At 44.8% G+C, this 19,292-nt stretch overlaps 1 protein-coding gene across 9 annotated transcripts in view; it reads left to right on the top strand.

Annotated features, from left to right (window-relative positions):
* ARHGAP10 (Rho GTPase activating protein 10) overlaps nt 1-19,292 on the top strand; it is a 384,526-nt gene that overhangs the window by 92,360 nt on the left and 272,874 nt on the right. For all 9 annotated transcript variants that reach the window (XM_061384041.1, XM_061384036.1, XM_061384039.1 and 6 more), the window contains exons 2-3: nt 3,590-3,685; nt 3,759-3,820. In XM_061384041.1, coding sequence (XP_061240025.1) covers nt 3,590-3,685; nt 3,759-3,820 — 158 coding nt within the window. The remainder of the gene's footprint in view (nt 1-3,589; nt 3,686-3,758; nt 3,821-19,292) is intronic.

The raw sequence follows: 19,292 nt of genomic DNA, 5'->3' as shown, positions 1-19,292 counted from the left end.
GGCATGTGGCATATTAGTTCCCTGACCGGGGATCGAACCTGTGTGCCCCCCTGCCAGCGCAGAGCTTAACCACTGGACTACCAGGGAAATCCCCAGGCTTTACATTTTTATGATTTAAACATTTTTATTGTTTAGATGTGAAATTTTGGTGGAAATACAGAAATATGGGAACCAGGTGTATGCTTTAAAGAAGAATGAGAAAGCAAATATCCACAGACTCACCACTAGGTTATGAGTTAAATAACCTTTGAATCCCCTCGTAGCCGTCTGTTGCATCCTCTGCCGTTGTCCCAGGTGGTGAAGATCATGTGACTTTTGAGAGAATGATTCACTTACCGTTCTTAGTTGTTCTGTAATTTTGTGACCCGTGTATGCAACGTACACATAGGGTTTAGTGGAGCTTGCTTTGAACTTCATGTGAAACAGCCATACTGTGGATTCTTTCGGGACTTCCTTCCTCCTCTCCACATTGTGAGGTTAATCTGTGTTGATGCGTGGATGTATGTTGTAGAAAGTACGCATCTGTAAGTGCACGTGTGCTGAAGTTCATCTTAGGAATTTACCTGGAAGGACAGTTGTAGGTTCTAGGTTCTTACCGAACTTATTAGATAATGCCAGAATACTTGAAAGGTGATTGTATCAATTTTTGGGCTTCCCAGGTGGCTCAGTGATAAAGAATCTGCCTGCCAAGCACGAGATGCGTGTTCTGTCCCTGGGTCAGGAAGATCCCCTGGAGAAGGAAATGGCAACCCACTCCAGTATCCTTGCCTGGGAAATCCCATGGACAGAGGAGCCTGGCGGGCTGCAGTCCTTGGGGTCACAACGAGTCGGATAGGACCTAGCGACTAAATCACCACCACCACATACCCATTCTTACCCTTGCTGGCAGTAAGTGAAAATTTTTGTTGCTCCAGATACACCAACCCTTGAGGTTGCCAGACTTACTGATTTTTGCCAGTCCGATGAGTGTACTGAGGTGTGTTGAGGTTTTCTTTTCACTTTTATAATCACTAATGAGTTTGAGCACCTTTTCATGTGGTTTTGGGCCATTTGGATTTCCTTCATTTTGTTTTGCAAAGAGCCTATTCAAATGTTTTGCCCAATTTTTTATGGGACTTTCTGCCTTACCTCAGTGATTCATAGCTGCTGTTTGTACCTTTGGGGTATGTGCTTTTTCTTTACTCTTTAATGTCTTTAAAATTTTAATACAGTCAAATTTCATTAACCTTTCTATATTAGTCTATTTATTACTTAGTAACAAATCACCCCGTGTCTAGTGGCCTAAGCAACAGTCTTTATTTCAGTTTGGACTCTGCCCATTGGGCAGTATGATCTCATCTGGGCTACCTCCTTTAAGGCGGGAAGCTCTGCTTCTATGGGTGGGATGTCTGACCAATGGGGCAATAAGTGGGGGGCTTGGGCCACACATCTTTTACCGTTCAGGAGGCTAGCTGGGGCTTGATCACATGGCGGTCAGAGGCTTTCAATGGCGTGGAGCAGGGATGCGCGAAGTTCTGAAGCTGGAGGTTCCGAATTAGCAGTGTCCCTTTCATCACGTTCTGTTGGCCACAAGACCAGCCCAGATTCCGGGGGTGGGATAAAACTCTCCCTATTGCCAAAGGAGCTGAAGAGTCCCATTAAAGAGAAGCCTTCTACAAAGGAGGGGTGGAGAAGGAGACCATGCTTGCACCCATCATGTTTTACATGATGGTTGTGCTTTTGTTCTGTACTCCAAGGGTAAGAAATTACCATCCTGTGTCACCTTCTAAAACGTTTCTGGTTTAGCTTTGGAAGAATGAGGTTTCCAAATCTGTGACAGTGGAGGTTGTTGATAATGAGGGAAGCTATGCATATCAGGGCAGGGGTTCTAGGGAAAACCTTTCCACCTTCTCCACAATTTGCTGTGAACCTGAAACTACCCTAAAATAGAAACTGTTAAGAAAACATTAAGAGGCCTTCCCTGGTGGTCCGGTGGTTAAGAATCCACCTGCCAATGCAGGGGATGCAGGTTCCATCCCTGGTCTGAGAAGATTCCGCATGCCACATGCCACGGGGCAGCTAAGCCCGTGAGCCACAGCTAGAGAAAGGCCACATGCCACAGTGAAGACTCAGCGCCGCCAGAAAGAAAATAAACAGCCAGACTGTGAGAGCGGCTGGGAGAACTGGGGAGGGTTCGTAGGAAGTTTAAGAAGTGAGAAGCAGCAGCTTGTCAAGGAGGGCATTGGGGAACCATTGTGCTTAATGAGTGGAGGTAAAGAGTTGGTTAAAAAGTTTTTTTTCCCAGTGTAAAAATAAGAAATTTTTTCTTTCATTCCTTGCTTGTTAGCTGTAATACAGTGACTAAAAAAGAGAAGCTTTTTGCTGCTACCATCTTACACCATCTTATTAAAAACAGCCCTCAGTGTTCACGTCCAGTGCTTCGATTTCTTGTCCGTATTTATTTTTTGTGTAAGCGCTCTGATCAACAGTTATGGACTGGTGTTTTGCTTTTTCAACTTTTCTGTTTGCTTGACAGGAAGTGTTACTTTAACCCAGTCTGTCAGTATTTATTGTAGTGAGCCAGGAGCCGTACGTCAGGGAGCAGCAGCTTCTAAACCTTTGGAAGCAATCAAACCTTTGCTGCTGTACTAGCTGTGTGACTTAGTGCTAACATCTCCATGGTAAAATGGGGATAACCTTTATTCTCTCTTTAGAGCATTGAGAGAGGTTTAAAGAAATATGTATCCTGTAGTATCGTGTGTGGCCTGTAACATAACTGTTGAAAGTTAATGAAAGTGAAGTTGCTCGGTCGTGTCCGACTCTTTGCGACCCCATGGACTGTAGCCCTCCAGGCTCCTCCGTCCATGGGATTCTCCAGGCAAGAATACTGGAGTGGGTTGCCATTTCCTTCTCCAGGGGATCTTCCCGACCCAGGGATTGAACCCAGGTCTCCCGCATTGCAGGCAGACTCTTTAACCTCTGAGCCAAACTGTTAGCCTGTTACAGAAGAAGAATTTTCCACTATTTTCTATGAATCACCAGTTTAGAAAGAAAAAATAGATGAGGCCCTATAGGTCTTTTGGAGAATGAATTCTTTCTGCCATTTAAGCTTGGCCTTTGGCTTACCTGGCTGCTGCTGTTTGCTTTGAAAGCTCTTTGAATCCTCTGGGTTTCTCCAGCCAGAGCTGGAGCATCAGTTCAGGGCATCTGGTGGGCTGACTGGGCTTTGAGATGTCTGTGTTTGAAATCTTGGCGCCTAGTTGGATGTCACCAAGCCTCGGGAGGTGCTCTCAGGTGCAGTGTGCCCCTAATGACGGCTGGAACTTGACTTGGCCCACGTTCTGACCTGAGTGAGTAGAGAACGGGAGACTGCTTTTGGGAGCAATATAAATATTTCTCCAGCAACTGCTCCATCCTAGAACATAGCAGACAAACTCCCTGGGCGTGCCCAGGTGGGATGCCGGGCCCCTTGGCTGAGGAGCTGGGTTGTGTCTCGTCACATCTCATGTGGAGGACAGCTCCACAGCTCTGCCATCTGAGGAGGAATCAGTTCATGCTAAACTTTGACTGGAAGCAAGGACGCCCGTGGTCACTCCATCTTTCTTTCCAGGTCTCTCGGCAGCCCAGCGGAAGTTTGCGCACTCCCTAAGAGACTTCAAATTTGAGTTTATCGGTGATGCAGAGACGGACGACGAACGCTGCATAGGTACGTAAAGACGAGGTTTTCGTTGGCTTTCCTTTGCTTTGGCCACGAAATAATGATGCCTTTCTCCTTACAGATGCTTCCTTGCGTGAATTTTCTAATTTTTTGAAGAATTTGGAAGAGCAGAGGGAGATCATGGTGAGTGGTGGGGTGTTCATGAGCACATCCGTCTTTAGATGGGGGGAAATCTGGGTGTAGAAGCTGGCTCTGGTGGAGGTTTTGGTGCATTTATCTGTGGATGAGTAGAACCTGGTAACGGAAAGAAGCCTGGGTGAGGTTTGGGGAGCCTGGATTTCTAGTACCCCAGTGGCGCCACTCATGGGGAGATCTTGGACAAATTTCTGAACCTCTTGACCAACGCTCTGTGTCTTCATCTGTAAAAAGGTGCTTTGAACTGTATCAACACTTCGTAGATTTTTGTTAGCCCTGGAGCAGTTGCATTGAAATCAAATCTCATGAAGAATCATCTTAACATATCAAGAAGACAAAAGCAGGAAACTTACGGAAGGACTTCTCCGGTGGTTTGGTGGTTAAGAATCCATCTGCTAATGCAGGGCACGTGGCTTTGATCCCTGGTCTGGGAACTAAGATCCCACGTGTCTCGGGGCATCTAAGCCTTTGAGTTGCAACTGCTGAGCCCACGCCACAACTCCTGAGCTTGCGTACCCTAGACAGTGCGTGCTGCAACAAGAGAAACCACTGCAGTGAGAAACCCACACGCTGCAACTGGAGAGTGGCCCCTCCTCACCCCAGTTAGAGAAGGCTCATGTGCAGCAACAAAGAGCCAGTGCAGTCAAAATGTTCTTTTCTTAAAAAACCAACAAAAACAACAAGAACTTATGGAGAGGCAGAGGGATAGCAGGGCAGTGTTGGAACTTGCCTCATTCGGTGGGTTTCTAGGCTGTGTGCAGAGGAAGAGAACTTGAGCCTGTGAGACTTTAAAGTCCCACTTTGCCTTGAAATACACTGTCCCAACAGGAGTAGTAATAGCTCCCCTCCGTGGAGTGCTCGCCATGTGCCCAGTGCTGTGCTGAGTGCATTGTGTGCGTGATCTTACTTCACGTGAGTTCTGAGGGCGTTGAATAGTATTTACCAACATTTCTTAAACACTTGCATTTGTCTCCTGACATTCATTCACTCAACAGAGATTTACAGCAGAATCCCCACTGGATTGTGATACACTGTACTGTCACCAGTTTTTTCAGGCCTTAAAAAAAAGACAGGCTATTTTTTCTGTGTTCTCGAGAATGAGTACTTCCTAGAATTATGTTAAAGGGTAAGTGTATAAGCTGGAGGAGGAAGTGGCAACCCACTCCAGTATTCTTGCCTGGAGAATCCCATGGACAGAGGAGCCTGGCAGGCTACAGTCCTGGGGGTTGCAAAGAGTCAGATGTGACTGAGCGACTGGGCACGCACACGGCAGTGTATGAGTGAGTTCAGCTGTGGTGGTAATGCTCCTGAACATGACAGCTAAGAGAATTGACCTTTACCCTGTGCCTGGTACTGGTCTAGGCTGTGTACCTGTTACTCAGTCCTTTACTTCTCATATCAGCCTTGTGATATAGACCCTGTGATTGCCCCCTGATTCACAGATGAGGAAACAGGTGCAGCGCCTTGCCCAGGATCACGTGGTGGCTGAGGGCTGGAGTCAGGTCAGGGTAGAACCAGACACTCTGAACTGCCTGCCAGCTTCCTAGATGTTGCTGTCACAAGGCCAATTGCTGGTCGGGATTTTTAGCTGGTAGGATTGTAGTAGGAGAAGGAGGAGCAAAGTGCTGATTGTTTTTACCCCCAGTTGCACAACCAAATGTTTATTTTTAAAACCTATTTTTATTAAAATTTTTTATTGGTGTATAGTTAATTTACAATATGGTATTAATTTCAAGTGTACATCAAAGTCAATCAGTTATACATACACAAATATATCTACTCTTTTTAAGATTCTTCTCCCATATAGGCCATTACAGAGTACTGAGTAGAGTTTTCGGTGCTTGCTATACGGGAGGTCCTTGTTAATCTATTTTATATACAGTAGAAAGCACTAATTTTTTTACTTAAAATAACAACACCCATGGCCTCTAAAGGCTTTAATGTAATTCCCACTGCACCCTGAATTCTGAGATGATTTGTGTCTGTTGGAAATACTGAAGCGGGCACAAGAAGGTACTGTGTTTGCACTGGGTTCTTTTCTGGCACAAACTGACATATTCAGCTATTATTAATATGCCCCTGTAGTCACTGATTTTCAGTTCTTTAGAACAGTCTAAATGTCAGAGTGCATAAAAGTAGTGCCATGAAATCACCCTGTTAGGGCATGAAGTGGGTGTGGGCGTGGGCGTGTGGGTGGGGAAAGCGCATGTTCTTAGTTAACGTTAATAGTATCAGTTTTCTGTTCTCAACCCGCTTTGACCTTTAGTCGTATTTTCCTGGGATCCTGAGCATTCTGCATACGTGTTTGTTCTGCTTTTATGCTTCAGGTACTGTTGAGAGTCTGAGCACACAGAGGCAAACCAAGCCAAGTCCCTGCCCTCAGGGAGGTTACATTTTGGAAAGGAGAGGTGATAGACAAACTTATTGTCAAGTAGCAATAAGTGCTACAAGATAAAATTGAGGGGATTCCCTGGCAGTCCAGTGTTTAGGACTCTGTGCTCACTGCTGAGGGCCTGGGTTCAATTCCTGGTCTGGGAACTAAGAGCCCACAAGCCACCTGATGAGGCAAAAAAAAAAAAAGAAAAGAAAAACAAAATTGAGAAGGGCAAGGAGCCAGGGAGCAGGTCGGGGCACCGTTACCTCTAGAGTGGCGTGGGAGGGAAGTCTTTGCGGTGGAGAACTGTGACAGCATCTTGGTACCCGGGGGAGGAGAACTTTAGGCAGAACGGCGCTGGAGTTTACCTGTACAGAAACACAGGGTGATATTCTGTAGCTGGTGCTCTGTATTCGTGGAGTTTGCCTTTGCAGATCAAAAATATTTGAAAAAAAGATTCCGGCAAGTTCCAAAAAGTAAAACTTGCATTTTCTACATGCTGAAACTCTTTGTCTCCCGCATACATTGTAGTCACAGCTATTTACATAGCATTTTCGTTAGGCCTTATTGTGCTTTTCAGATACTGTGTTTGTATTGCATGTTGGTGGTGACCTTAAGTTAAGCAAGTCTTTAGGCCCCATCTTCCCAATGACATTTGCTCCCTTTTTGACTCGGTCACATTTTGATAGTTCTTGTTAAAGTTCAAACTTTTTCATTGTTAACACATTTGTTGTGGCTGTCTGTGATCAGTGATCTTTGATGGCACTACGGCAAAGAGATCACGACTCACTGAAGGCTCAGATGATGGTTAGCATTTTATAGCAGTAAGATATTTCTAAATTAAGGTATGTACATTGCTTTTTAAAGATATGATGCTATTGCACACTCAGTGAACTGGTGGCTTAGATGGTAAAGAATCTGCCTACAATGTGGATGACCTAGGTTTGATCCCTGGGTTGGGAAGATTCCTGGAGAAGGAAATGGCAACCTGCCCAAGTATTCTTGCCTGGAGAATCCCATGGATGGAGGAGCCTGGTGGGCTACAGTCCATGGGGTCACAAAGAGTCGTACACGACTGAGCAACTAACACTTTCACTTCATATTAAAAACATAGCTGTGTATACTGGGAAATCACAAAATATGTGTGACTTGCTTTATTGCAACATTTGCTTTTTTACAGTTATCTGGAATTGACCCTGCAATTCCAGTCTGCTAAAATTGAACCTCTAAGGTCTGTCAGTTTGTATTATGTATTGCAAGTCATCTAGAGATGATTTCAAGTATATAGGAGGATATGTATAGGTTATATGCAAGTATTATGCCATATTTATGTAGGGGACTTCAGCATCCTTGGATTTTGGTGTCCATGGCCATCCTTGAACAGTCCCCACTGGATTCTGAGGGACAACTGTACCTCTGGTTTCTGTGCCTTGAGATGAATTGGCAGGATTGTGGTCTTAGCTCCAGGCTGTCTGATAGAAAGTGTGGTTCTCAGAGCTGTTGGGAAGCTGACCTGTTGATTGAATCTTCAGCAGTGCCGGGGGTTGATTGGGCCTCTGTCTCAGGCAGGATGAGGGTGACAGGGCTGGGTTTCCAGCGTAGGGTAGAAGTAGGAACGGGATGGTGTCTGTATAAGGCCATGAACCTCAGAAAGGAATGGGACAGCATGTCACAACCCCTGTGTGGGGATGGCAGCTCCCAGACGGCAGGAAATGAACCAGAGCCAGGAAGCAGTGGAGGGTGGCTGCCACAGACCACGGAGTGCAGCGGGCACCTAATGCTTCCTTAAAGTTAGTATCTAAACTGTTTAGTCTGGAAAATTGTGAGCATGTGCAGATGGAGAACTAGAATTAAACTACACATCCTCAGTGGTCGCCTTCAGTGGGCACTGCCACACGGCCAGGCCTGTTTCTCCTGAACTCCTCACCACCCCACCCCCAGTATTTTGACAGAGAGTCCAGTATTATATTGTTTTATCATAACTCTCAAAGATAATACTCTTTTGAACCACAATATCCTTGGTCAAAGATGGGCTCGATAAAGGACAGAAATGGTATGGATCTGACAGAAATGGTATGGACCAGAAGATAAGAAGCAGTGGCAGGAATACACAGAAGAACTGTACAAAAAGATCTTCACAACCCAGATAATCACGATGGTGTGATCACGCACCTAGAGCCAGACATCCTGGAATGTGAAGTCAAGTGGGCCTTAGGAAGCATCACTATGAACAAAGCTAGTAGAGGTGATGGCATTCCAGTTGAGCTATTTCAAATCCTGAAAGATGACGCTGTGAAAGTGCTGCACTCAATATGCCAGCAAATTTGGAAAACTCAGCAGTGGCCACAGGACTGGAAGAGGTCAGTTTTCATTCCAATCCTAAAGAAAGGCAATGCCAAAGAATGCTCAAACTACCACACAATTGTATTCATCTCACACGCTAGTAAAATGATGCTCAGAATTCTCCAAGCCAGGCTGCAGCAATATGTGAACCGTGAACTTCCAGATGTTCAAACTGGTTTTAGAAAAGGCAGAGGTACCAGAGATCAAATTGCCAACATCTGCTGAATCATCGAAAAAACAAAAGAGTTCCAGAAAAACATCTATTTCTGCTTTATTGACTATGCCAAAGCCTTTGACTGTGTGGATCACAATAAATTGGAAAAATCTGAAAGAGATGGGGATACCAGACCACCTGACCTGCCTCTTGAGAAACCTGTATGTAGGTCAGGAAGCAACAGTTAGAACTGGACATGGAACAACAGACTGGTTCCTAATAGGAAAAGGAGTACGTCAAGGCTGTATATTGTCATCCTGCTTATTTAACTTCTATGCAGAGTACATCATGAGAAAAGCTGGGCTGGAAGAAGCACAAGCTGGAATCAAGATTGCTGGAAGAAATATCAATAACCTCAGATATGCAGATGACACCACCCTTATGGCAGAAAGTGAAGAGGAACTAAAGAGCCTCTTGATGAAAGAAGAGAGTGAAAAAGTTGGCTTAAAGCTCAACATTCAGAAAACGAAGATCATGGCATCCAGTCCCATCACTTCATGGCAAATAGATGGGGAAATAGTGGAAATAGTGGCTGACTTTTTTTTTTTTTTTTGGGCTCCAGAATCACTGCAGATGGTGATTGCAGCCATGAAATTAAAAGACACTTGCTCTTTGGAAGGAAAGTTATGACCAACCTAGACAGCATATTAAAAAGCAGAGACATTACTTTGCCAACAGAGGTCCATCTAGTCTAGGCTATGGTTTTCCCAGTTGTCATGTATGGATGTGAGAGTTGAACTATAATGAAAGCTGAGTGCCGAAGAATTGATGCTTTTGAACTGTGGTGTTGGAGAAGACTCTTGAGAGTCCCTTGGACAGCAAGGAAATCCAACCAGTCCATCCTAAAGGAGATTAGTCCTGGATGTTCACTGGACGGATTGATGTTGAAGCTGAAACTCCAATACTGTGGCTACCTGATGCGAAGAACTGACTCATTTGAAAAGACCCTGGTGCTGGAAAAGATTGAGGACAGGAGGAGAAGGGGACGACAGAGGATGAGATGGTTGGATTGCATCACTGACTCAATGGACATGGGTTTAGGTGGACTCCGGGAGTTGGTGGTGGACAGGGAGGCCTGGTGTGCTGCAGTTCATGGGGTCGCAAAGAGTCGGACACGAATGAGCTACTGAACTGAACTGAATCTTTATCACACCTAAAAATAAACAGTAGTTCCTTGAGATTACAAAGAATTAGGCCATATTCATTTTTCCCCCTGGTACTCATTTACATTTTGTCTCTCCTATTACGTCCTTCCCATAACAGTTGGATTTGTTGGAATCTGGATCCAAAGACACTGCATTTGATTGATAAGTTTCTAAGTGCCATTTAATATATAGATTTTTCTTCCTCTCTTTCCCTCTTGACTGGAATTCCTGATATTGTTCCATTTGTTAATAGCACTACCACCTGAGTTATCAGTGAGTTATAATAATTAAATGAATGAATGTTAAAATCAATGGCACTTAACCATGTTGGCATTATTTGGTGTTTCTGTCTAATCTTTATAGATAGTGGTTACTTGTTTTTTTAACCATGAAAATTGCATGGCATCATTATGGCTACTTTCGTTATATAACCTTTGATCGCTTAGTCAACAAAAAAACTTTGATGCTTTACCAGACTCCAGCCTGAAACTTTTGAGTAAGAAAAGATAGCTCCCTCAACAAGTGTCCAATGTGGTCTTGAGTAAGTGTTAAAAAGTGAATTAAAATATATCATACTAAGTGCTAAACAGAAATACAGGGTGTTGTTGCCTGGAGAAGCGAGGAGTGGAGACTGTGCTTGCTGGGAAGGGCATTATGAAAGAAGTGGTATTTGAACTGGAGTTTGTGGGGATAGAGACTTGGGGGTGAGGCTCTTTGTATAGTTTAACAAAGTCATACCCGCAAACACAATGACAAGGAAATTCAGGAGCTAAAATGGATGCCAGTACTTTCTGAGAACTTTGGAAAACTCTTGTTTTTCTTAAAATTGTTACAAAACAGCAGCATGTTAAAAGTCGTATATTAAAAAAAAGAGCATGGAAAATGACTGCTGTGAAATAGAGGTAGACATACTCTGAAATTGGTTCCAAGAGTTTAACAAAGTCCTCATGTCACTTAATCTTTAAAAGTGATTAGTCAGCAGATATGTAGAAAAGACGCTCAACGTCACTAATTATTAGAGAAATACAAATCAAAACTTACAGTGAGGCATCATCTCATACTGAGCAGAATGGTCATCACCACCATATCTACAAATCAGTGTTGGAGAGGGTGTGGAGAAAAAGGAGCCATCCTGCACGGTTGGTGAGAATGTAAAATGATATAGCCACTATGGAGAGCAATATGATGGTTCCTCAAACAAATAAAAATAGAGTTCCGATAAGATCCAGAGATCCTACTGCTGAGCATCTATCTGGACACAACTATGATTCAGAAAGGTATATGAACCCCTGTGTTCACACAGCACTGTTTGCAATAGACAAGACATGGAAGCAACCTAAATGTCCATTGATGAATGAATGGATAAAGAAGATGTGGTGTGTACACATACACACACCCATACACTGGAATATAACTCAGCCATAAAGAAGAACAAAATAATGCCATTTGTGGCAACATGGATGGAAGTAGACGGTATCATGCTAAACGAAGTAAGTCAGAAAGAGACAAATATCGTATGATTATCACTTATGTGTGGAATCTAAAACAGGACACAGATGAACCTGTCTATGAAGCAGAAACAGACTCATGGACACCAGGCTTGTGGTTGCTGAGGGGAGTCGGGGGGAAGGATAGACTGGGAGTTTGGCATTAGCAGATGCAAACTCTTACATACAGACTGCATAAACAACAAGACCCTACTCTGTAGCACAGGAACTATATTCAATATCCTGAGATAAACCATAGTGGAGAAGAATATAAAAAAGAATATGTATATATAACTGAATTACTTTTCTGTTCAGCAGAAATTAACATTGTAAACCAATTGTACTTCAGTTTTTTAAAAAGTGATGAATATTTCCTGATGTCCTAAATTAAATGATGGTGTAGCATAATACATAGATATTTACAATTAAGTCATTAATATAATCTGTATTTTAGAAGGCAAAGACTGGTGGCACATATTTTTTAAAAAGCTTTCCATCTCCGAAATAAATGTTAAAATATGTTTTGGGGCTTTAAGGGATAAAGACATGAGACTGGATGCTCAGCAATCAGGAATACATGCTTCTCTGTTTTGAGGCGCCAGATATGTATGATCACATGCCTCATGTATGCCTCAGTGGGCTGGATACATGTATGTAGTTCGGCAAGCACTCTGTGTCGAGTGCCATCAAGACAAAGGCGTGGTTCTGAGCCTTGAGTGGTTAGTGCTGCACTGGGGGAGATTGTCTAAAGTGTGCATTGTGGAAAGTTACTGGGGAATTCCGGGAAGGCGCTTTAGAGACATTGTTTCTGGTCTGAGTTGATATATTGGAGTTAGCCTGGGACGGAAAGATGGAAATGAAGCCTCAGTTTCTTTTCTTTCTTTTTTTTTTTTTAAACACTTACTTATTTGGCTGCAGTGGGTCTCAGTTGTGGCATACGGGATCTTTAGTTGCTGCACTTGGGATCTAGTTCCCTGATCAAGGATTGAGCCCGGGCGCCCTGCATTGGGAGCGCAGAGTATTAGCCGTTGGACCACCAGGGAAATCCTCAGTTTCTTCCTTAAGGGAAAATGGATTGAATGTGGGGAAGAGGGGAGCTGTGTTTGCATATCCTCCCCCCACCAATGGTGTCCAGCTCTGTAGCCGTTAAAATGAAGTGTTAGAAAGTGGAGAGAATGCCAGTCTAGGAAATCAGTGGTTCCCTCCATGCGTGAAAGTCAAATTTCTATGAACGGATGTGCCATGTCCTTGAAAAGGTCAATATTGCCCTTTTTCAGGACAGTGTTTCCAAGTGAGTAGTTTTTTCCTGATCATTTTGCCAGCTGTTGAGGTGGAGAGCCAAGTCCACGGGATGCCTGTGTCACTTCCGTGCATGTCCCCCGAGAAAAGTCCTGTGTGGTGTTCCCCTGCCAGAATTCCGGACGTGCTCTCCCTGGCGGGGCAGGACATGCCGTACTTATCTGCAGTGGGCAGCTGGCCAGGAATTTAGGGACGTTTAAAATAGTGCTGTTGTGTTGATGATGTTCTTTTGAAAGCCCTTCATGTTGTATTTACTTCTCTGCGTGAGTCCTGTCATCCTGCGTTTTTAATTTTTGTCCGTTGCTGTAAATCGGGGAGTTTTCAGTGACGCTGAGTATATGGGAGTTCTGGTACATCAGGGCAGTTGCCTGAGGCCCAGAGGTGCAGGGAAGCTTGGGGGAGGCGGGCGTGTCTGGAGAGAGAAGTGAGAGCTTGCCCAGTGGTGTCCAGACGTAGGCGGGCATCTTGTCCCTCAGTTGCATCCTCTTCCCCCTTGAGCTGTCTCTGTGTACACAGAATCTTCAGGCTTTCGAGACCTCTTCCTTCCTTCCTTTCTGTTTTTTCTTCTCCATGTTCTTCCCCACCACAGATTTTACTCTTGTGAACACACTGGGCCAGGAAGCACTTGCTGGGTGCTGGACCCTGAGCTTATGTCCTGATAAAGAAAGCACTGGGTTGAGTCTTGAAAGCTTTAGTTACTATTGGGTTGGCCAAAAAGTTAGTTTGGGTTTTTCTGTACGCTCTTACAGACCCAGTGGACTTTTTGTCTGACCCAGTAGTTTGGATGCTTCCAGGCAAGGCAGGATGGGTGTTCCCTCAACTCATTCTGATTTGCTTCACTCCTTTCTCATCATTCTTACCTAGTCTCAAGGATCTTCTGGAAGCATTTGGTTATGTGATTTCTGTATCTTTTGGGGGTTTTGACACTGATTTTTGTTTCAAACTTTCTATGACAATTTTAAAGTTTCAAAAATGCTTCATGGCGTTATTAAAATAATACATGTTGGTTGTGTGTGTGTGTTAGTCACTCAGTCGTATCTGAGTTCTCTGTGACCCCACAGGTTGTTGCCCATCAGGCTCCTCCATCCATGGAATTTTCCAGGCAAGAATACTAGAGTGGGTTGCCATTTCCTTCTCCAGGAGATCTTCCTGACCCAGGAATCAAACCCGGGTCTTCCGCGTTGCAGGCAGACTCTTTACTGATTGAGCCACTAGAGAAGCCCATGTGTGTTAACATGAACTAAGTAGCTTTTACCACTGGGGAGAAACTTCCGTGACATTCTGTCTTTAGTACCACCTTGGGTGGTGGTTCTCCAAGCTGGGTCGGTGGACCAGTAGCGGAACTGGGAACTTGTTTGGAAATGCAAAGTTTCGGGCGCCTGTCCAGACCTACTGAATCAGGAACTCTGGGGTGGGACACGTCAGGCTCTGTTTTAATAACCCTCCAGGTTGTTGTGCAACATTTCTACAACTGCACCACTGGCCCCGGGTGCTCGTGAAAGCTCCACTGGCTTTCGTAGTCTTGGAGCCAGATCTGTCTGAAAGTTTTTGTTGTTGTTGAGTCTCTCAGTTGTGTCCCACTCTTCGTGACCCTATGAACTGCAGCAAGCCAGGCTTCCCTGCCCTTCACTATCTCCTGGAGCTTGCTCAAACTTATGTCCACTGAGTCGGTTGTGCCATCCAACCATCTCATCCTCTGTCACCCCCTTCTCCTCTGGTCTTTGATCTTTCCCAGCATCAGGGTCTTTTCCAGTGAGTCAGCTCTTCACATCAGATGGCCAAAGTATTGGAGTTTGAGCATCAGCCCTTCCGTTGAATATTCAGGACTGATTTCCTTTATGATTAACTGGTTTGATCTCCTTGCTGTCCATGGGACTCTCCAGAGTCTTCTCCAACACCACAGTCTGAAAGTTGGAGCCACTCTGAATTGCTTTTTGGTGACTTTGTGCCTCTCAGGAGGTTAAAGTAGTCTTTACGACCCTAAGTTTTCACTTGTTATTTCCAAAGTATTTTGAACTATATCTCATTTATTTTAATGGAGCAGATTTCTGCTGTTAGAAATTTTACGTATTTCTGTATTTGCATCAGGTCTTAGTTGCAGCTCGCGAGATCTCTGTTGCATCTTGTGGAATCTTCTGTTGAGGCACCTGGGCTTCGTAGTTGTGGTGCAGGGGCTTAGTTGCCCCTCGGCATGTAGGATCTGGTTCCCTGAGCAGGGATCTAACTCAAGTCTCCTGTAATGCAAGGTGGGTTCTTAACCACTGGACCACCGGGAAGTCCCTCTGCTGTTAGGAATTACAGTGTTCTTTAGTTTGTGTTTAGTAATTGCTTCCGAATTCCTGTAAAGACATTACATGCCATTAGAAAAACTGCCTTTCATGTCATCTATTTATATTTTATACAGTATATCAAACCTAATTTAATTAGTTGTGTTACAGATAAATGACACATTTTTATGCAGCATTCCCTTGGCAGGCACAATTCAGGGGGGAGAGAATCCACCTTCAACTTATTTATGAAAACTTTTCTCTGTTCACTGTAAAAACTGTCAGTGATCTATATTTATGAAGAATTTTTCTCATAACTGACCTTTACAACTTGACAACAATGTTTTTCTGGGAAATCCGCTATAATTCAGCCAGACGCAGATGTCATGGTGAAGCTTGTTCTTCTGGAATGCACCTTTTGAGGCTTGGATTTTTTTCTGACCTAGAATCCTGTAGAGCCGGGGTCCCCAACCTCTGGATCTAATGCTGATGATCTGAGGTGGAGCTGAAGTCATAGTCAAAATAGAAACAAAATGTACAGGAGATGTAATGCGCTTGAACCATTCTGAAATGGCCCCTGCGACTTACGTGTGGACACCCCGGGCGGGTGGCCGGGGCTCCTCCCGGGCCCTCTCGTGGGAAGCCTGGCCTCCTGACTCAGTGTCCTCACTCCTGGTGACTCAGGGTCATCTGTGGCCTCGCAGCCCTGTCATCGTCAGATGCTGCTTCCCTCTTGAAACTTGCGGTTCCTGAATTTCAGCTCCTTGGGCTTCTCCTCTGCTTCTGAGGAATCAGCCAGCTCTTGGGATAAACCACTTAGTACTGATGTGAAGGAGTAAAAAGCAGGCATGGACCCTTCCACTTGCCCCCCCCTCCCCCCCCCGCCACACACACACACACACAAACACACACTCGCTACACACATTCACCCCCAGCAGACACATACACACACACACACACACACACACTCGCTACACACATTCACCCCCGACAGACATACACACACACACACACACACACACACACACACACAGACACTCGCTACACACACATTCACCCCCGACAGACAGACAGACAGACACACACACACACACACTCACAGACACTCGCTACACACATTCACCCCCAGCAGGACCAGAAGGTAACCAGCCTGCTCAGTCAGCCATCTCGTCCCATTAGTGGGAATCAGTTCAGCTGCACCCACAGTTTCCTGAGGGAAAGACTTTCATTCAGGTCCTGTCGTGTAGCACTTCCGCAGTAAGGCTTTGGCTCCTAAAACAGAGATGAGGGAGAGCTTAGGGAAACTTAGGTGTTATCCCATCATTCCAAAAAAGGAAAGGAAACGGAAACTGGAAGAGGTGGAATGATTTGACATGGGCTTCCTGGTGGCTCACACGGTTAAGAATCCGCCTGCAATGCCTCAGACTCAGGTTCGATCCCAGGGTCAGAAAGATTTCCCCTGGAGAAGGGAATGGCAACCCACTCCAGTATTCTTGCCTGGAGAATTCCATGGAATGACTTGACTTATATCACAAAGTAAGTTGGTGACAGAGATGCAAAGAGAATCTTTATCCTGTCTTCTGGTAGTCCAGTGACAGTGTTCCTTGCCTTTAGCTCCTCGTAAGATTGAACACCCCCACCTCCACCTTTGAATATGGGTCAGATGTATGTGCATTCTTACAGCTGCTGCCCGCCCCCTGGCAGCAGTCAGGAAGAAACGTGACTTTGGTTGTTACCTGGCCTGTTTGGACAAGAGTAACCTCTCACTATTTCAGTCAACAGACCACTTAAGGACTGCTGAAAGAAGAAATATAAATTCTGCTGGTGGTTGGAACACCATTGAGGCCTTCTGGGTGGGTCAGGGAAGTGCCAGTATTATTACCTAAAGATCGCGTGCCATCATTTTGAAAGAAAATCTGGGTACCATAGTGGAGCACTCCTTAAAGAAATGATTCAGCTGTGAGACTCCTGATGGCACAGAAGGAAAAAAAAATACATGGGGAAAACCAGATATTGGTGACTGAACTGAAACTGACTGAGAAGAGTTGGACTCTGAAGAAGCTTTAGAAATATCTGTGATATATTTTGCCTTTTGTTGTTTTAAAAATGTATGCCCAAGAAGGGAACATGAGGGGCTTCCCTGTGGTTCAGTGGTTAAGATTTCCATGTAGAAGGTGCAGGTTCGACCCCTGGTTGGGGAACTAAGATCCCGTATGCCTCACGGCCAAAAAAACAAAAACATAAAACAGAAGCAATATTATAACAAACTGAATAGAGACTTTAAAAATGGGCCATGTCAAAAAAAATCTTAAAAAAAAAAGATGTATTATAAAAACATATTTGACTCCCAAAGATCATTTTTAGTAAATATAAAAGTACTTAGGGTTGATAGTGAATGATGTTACTAGCAGCATTTTTTTAATAGTATGGGAAAATATGGAGTGTCTTAGTTTTAGTGGCTTGTTAGATTTAATGAAACACAGTAGTACCGTGGTGGTGGGGACTGTTAGAGGCCCAGGGGAGAACCACTGGGAAGTGTAGTGGAAGGAATATGGAATTGGAAGCAATGGAAGACATGATCTCCCGTTGCAGGAAGTGGAATCCTCCACTGGGCCTCATTGCTGCGAGGTTCCATCGCTGCATTAGCGCGGAGACCAGGGTTCCCACGTCTGCCCCCAGCCTGTGAATGAGCAGAGCAGAGATACGAAAGCAGGCTTATTCCTGGAGACTGGAGTCCTCTGGCAGGCAGCCAGGGCTCGAGGAGTCCCTGATGGTCTAGTCGAACTTTTTCTAGAACTGCACTGCAGTCTAACATGCACCCACCCCACGTTTCCTTCCTTGACTCCTTTCCCTCAGGCCAGACATTCATGGATATCTGATGACTTCCAGCCTCCCCTGTCTCCTTCCCCCTTTTCTCTCATAAACATTTCTCAGATATCTTGTCTTTCTAATCCTGTCTTGGTGTCTGCTTTTTAGAAGACCTGGTCTAATACAGACACAGACTGTTCTGAAGGAGAGAGAATGTGTCCATGTGTTGCAAGAAGGGGGGCCCCATCCAGAACCTGAGAATGGGTTCTTGTTTAACACTCAGAAGTGAATTATTGAAGACACCCATACTGGCAAAGCAAGAGACTTTATTGGCACGGGGCGCCCGGGTGGAGAGCAGCAGGGTCAAGGAACCCAGGAGGATGGCTCTGCCACGTGGCTCCCAGTCTTGGGTTTTATAGTGATGGGATTAGTTTCCAAGTTGTCTCCGGTCAATCATTCTGACACAGGGTCCTTCCTGGTGCTGCGGGCTTCACTCAGGCAAGATGGGTTCCACAGAGGAGGATTCTGGGAGGACATGCAGACTGGCATCTCCTGTGGCTTTTTACCTTTCCTGAACTCTTCCAGCTGGTGGGGGCTTGTTAGTTCCACGTTCCTTACCAGGAACTCCTGTTGCAAATGGTCACTATGGTGCCTGGCCAGGGTGGGCGGCTTCAGTTAGTGTTTCCCTTAACACATATAGGAGACTCAACTTGGTCATTCGTGGCGACTTTATCACCAGCAGCAGGAAATTGATCCAGAAATGCTGTTCTCTATATTATATGATTTTGTGAGAGAATCTCGCTTTGTAAAACAAACACGTTTGAATGCCATTATGAGCTTGGCAGAGTTCTAGCACCTGAGGATACAGAGAGAACCTAGGCCCTATTCCAGGATGAGGTGCTTAGCTCGTGACTACGCAGCAGAGAATGAGTTATCAAGGGCCCTGCTGCCCCAGGCCTCACAGAAGGGGTGGACAGCTCACCTCTTTGTCATTGGTCAAAAGTGTAGGTGCTCTTTTCTGACTAGTTCTCCTTCCTACTTCTCTCTCTCTCTCTCTCATATTTTCTTTATTCAGCAATTTATTGTCTCCTTGTTCATGACGTTCCATTTCTAGCCATGCCACAGAGTTATACTGTTTCCTCAGAAATTAACATTTTCTTATTTACAGTTAAAAAAAAAATCCCTCTAATTTTTTCAAGATACTTTTACAGCTTTCTGACAGGTTTAACTTTGACTCCTGTGGCATTTTATTCCTTCTCATGATGTTCTGCCCAAGTATTTATTTTGTCTGAAAAATAGAAGCCAGGTTTTTGTGGTCCCTCAGGCACAGAGGGAATGAGGTTCAAGGCTAAACATCCACACACCCCTATTAGTCTGTGCTCAGTTGCTGAGTCGTGTCCTGCCCTTTGAGACCCCGTGGGCTACAGCCCGCCAGGCTCCTCTATCCACAGAATTTTCCAGGCAGGGACACTGGAGTGGGTTGCCATATCCTCCTCCAGGGGCTCTTCCAGACCCAGGGATCA

The sequence above is a fragment of the Bos javanicus genome, chromosome 17 (genome assembly GCF_032452875.1).
Source record: "Bos javanicus breed banteng chromosome 17, ARS-OSU_banteng_1.0, whole genome shotgun sequence".
Lineage (NCBI taxonomy): Eukaryota > Metazoa > Chordata > Mammalia > Artiodactyla > Bovidae > Bos > Bos javanicus.
The sequence above is the reverse complement of the archived record's forward strand: the minus strand, read 5'-3'. Positions and strand labels throughout refer to the sequence as shown.